At 45.6% G+C, this 2,758-nt stretch overlaps 1 protein-coding gene across 1 annotated transcript in view; it reads right to left on the bottom strand.

Annotated features, from left to right (window-relative positions):
* Positions 1–337: 337 nt before the first annotated feature.
* arpp21 (cAMP-regulated phosphoprotein, 21) overlaps positions 338–2,758 on the bottom strand; it is an 8,327-nt gene continuing 5,906 nt past the window's right edge. Inside the window, exons 15-20 of the mRNA XM_014030497.1 lie at positions 2,590–2,675; positions 2,452–2,517; positions 2,220–2,372; positions 2,048–2,150; positions 979–1,085; positions 338–835 (exon numbers count right to left, since the gene is read on the bottom strand). Of these exons, the coding sequence (XP_013885951.1) occupies positions 677–835; positions 979–1,085; positions 2,048–2,150; positions 2,220–2,372; positions 2,452–2,517; positions 2,590–2,675 (674 nt within the window). The 3' untranslated portion in view covers positions 338–676. The remainder of the gene's footprint in view (positions 836–978; positions 1,086–2,047; positions 2,151–2,219; positions 2,373–2,451; positions 2,518–2,589; positions 2,676–2,758) is intronic.

The following is a 2,758-nucleotide window of genomic DNA, read 5'->3' as shown; positions in this document are numbered from 1 at the left end:
GGAAATTTTCTGCCATTTCRAAGTTACACGACTCATTTCTTTCAATTTAAAAGCATCATTAGTTTCTCCTAGATCGATTAAAAGAAAGCGCCCTCTGAGCTTTTTATTTTCTTCAGAAATACTACGAGTCTCTTCACCTAAATCGTTCGTACTCGCCCGTCAGATTTCCTAAGAACCGTTTCTCCTCTCAGGTTCCTGCTGTTTCCTTTGGTCACGGGTGAGCGGTGAAGAGGTACTTTCGCTTTTGTGCTCGACTTCCTGGTAGACGCTGGCTRCGTTTCACCAACGTCATCACCAAGTTCAGAGAAATTGAACAGGAAGGATGATGCAGACAATGTGACCTCATCAGTCAAGCCATGGCACTTTATTCTCTTCACACAGTGCATTTCCTTAAAACACAATATATAATTTAATAACAATATAAAACTCCCATTTGTGTATATAAATTATGCATTCGGTACAGCAGCTCTGATATATTTTCTACTAAAGCTTTGGTACAGTGGAACATTTATCTCTGTGAGGGAGGGTTGTGTTTTCTCTATGTGTGTGTGTGTGTGTGTGTGTGTGAACGGCGGACCCACATCATCGGGCGATGAGCGTAGGAGTGTGAAACGATGTGTTTGTGTTTTTAAAAACGTGTGCAAGCGTGTGACTTCAAGCAGGTGTCGTTGCTCCGTCAGTACTGCGCGCTCCAGGCCGGCGCGCTCAGGTTGGCGCAGCTGGGAGGGTGGCAGCTACTGTGATGGGAGGGCGGGGGAGCCACGCAGCAGTACCCCACATCCCCGGCTCCCCCAGTTACAACTTTACTTTGGGGAAAGGGCACTGAAACGCCCCCCTAGAGGCAGACAAAGACAAAAAAAAAAAAAAAGAACTTAAAGGATTTTGCCACCACAAGCAGTTTCTCAACTCGTAAATGGTTCCCCTGTGGGAGATGAGCTGCTGGAGTCAGAGACACAATGAGGCATTTGAGAGCTGTACCTGAACCACGCTACACTGGAGGGGGGCGACGGCTGGGTAGGTCCCCAGCACAGGTTGGGCTTGGGTGTGGGAAGATGGCTGCACCCTCATAGCAGGACTGTAGCCTCCTGCACACACACACGGGGTGTTTGAAGTACTTGAGAAAAATTACTAAGTAAAAATACCTTAACAGGAAATGACTTTACGAAAGTAAAACTGATCACAATAACCATGAAATTAAAGTACTTTTACACACATTCATGGTGCTCAATTAAATAAATTCTGGTCATGTGTAAATTTGTTGTGTGTAATGAGATGTTAAATGTTAAAGAAGTAAAAGTAGCATTTTGTTTGTTTTGAATATAACAAAAGTAAAAGTTACGATAAAAAAATACTTGATAAAATAGATCCTCAAAACAAAAACTAAAATACTGTAATAAAGTAAATTTACTTTGCTACTCTACACCTCTGGTTCTTTACTGCGTTTTTTTAAACTAAAGTGAAACATTTCCAATTTTAAAATGGGTCACCTGCAGGGGCCGGACTTTAATGAAGAAAATCATTAATAATAATAATAATAATGTTTTTCTGATGTTAAGAGGGTTTGTTTGAGGGAAAATGTAATTTCTCACATTAATCAGGAAGTATTTGAGCTCTGCCATTTGTTGTTAATCAGCATAAATGCTTGGCAGCAGTGAGCTGAGGTGCAGCATCAGATGCTGTCAGACTGATGAAGCCTCAGCAGTTGATGAAATTGAGCTGTTTTTTTTGTAATTTCTGATGTTTTGCTTTGTTTGAAAATAAGAAACATATTCTAAATATCACAAATATTGTGGTGTTTTGTATTCAGTAAATTACAGGCCCCCTGCAGGCCACATCCAGGCCAATCTTAGTTTCATTATTTGTCCTTCCTGCTGATGAAACTCATAAATGAGCGATGCTCAGAAGCAGCAGGGAAAGAGACCGGTTCACTGTGAGACCCTCAGACTACATCTCTGACAGTGTAACGGCCCCCTCCTCTGCTGCTGCGGTTTCCTCTCACGCTCCCGACTCGACACCGACTCGCACACCTGCTGGAAGGGGACGGTACCTGACGGCTGCGCTGCAGGACCGTGGGCGTTCTGGGTGGGCGAACCTGGCCTGCATCCATGCTGAGCTGAGGTAGGGTACTGTCCGAAATAATACACAGGCACCTGTTGGAGGGAAAACGTCAGCCTCCGTTGGATCTCGCACAGAATGATGACATCGTGACACGTCTTTACCTGAGGTGAGGGCTGGCAGTAGCCGGAGGGGTTGAGCGGGGCAGGAGCTGCTGCATAGATGTAACCCTGACTGGGAGGGTAGAGGGGAGGGGCTTCTGCTGTGGACGGGCAGCTCACTGTGACGTGAGCGAACTGCGAGGAGAGATCCTCTACCTGTCCGGTCAGAGAGAGAGAGGAGGTCAGGATGCAGACATGTTGTGGTTCAGATGTTTGACAGGTGAGTGTTACGTACTGCCGAGTATGGGGGCGCCGCTAACATCTGTGGAGCTGTGTAGGACACAGACGCGTACTGAACCACCTGAGAGACACATGGAGACAGATAAATAAGTGTGTCCGTGAACAGATCTGTGTGTTTGTGTGTGTGTGTTACCTGCTGCTGAGTCTGGCTCCTGATTGGCTGATTGTCCGGGGGGTTGTACACAGCAGGTGTTCCATCGGGGTTGAGGAAAGGTTGCCCTGAGAAGTCAAAAGGTCGATGATAAATGTTTTTTTTTTTGTGTGTGTGTGTGTGTGTGTGTGTGTGTGTGTGTGTGTGTGTG

The sequence above is a fragment of the Austrofundulus limnaeus genome, unplaced genomic scaffold (genome assembly GCF_001266775.1).
Source record: "Austrofundulus limnaeus strain Quisiro unplaced genomic scaffold, Austrofundulus_limnaeus-1.0 Scaffold1072, whole genome shotgun sequence".
Taxonomy (NCBI): Eukaryota; Metazoa; Chordata; class Actinopteri; order Cyprinodontiformes; family Rivulidae; genus Austrofundulus; species Austrofundulus limnaeus.
This window is presented reverse-complemented; position numbering and strand designations above follow the sequence as displayed.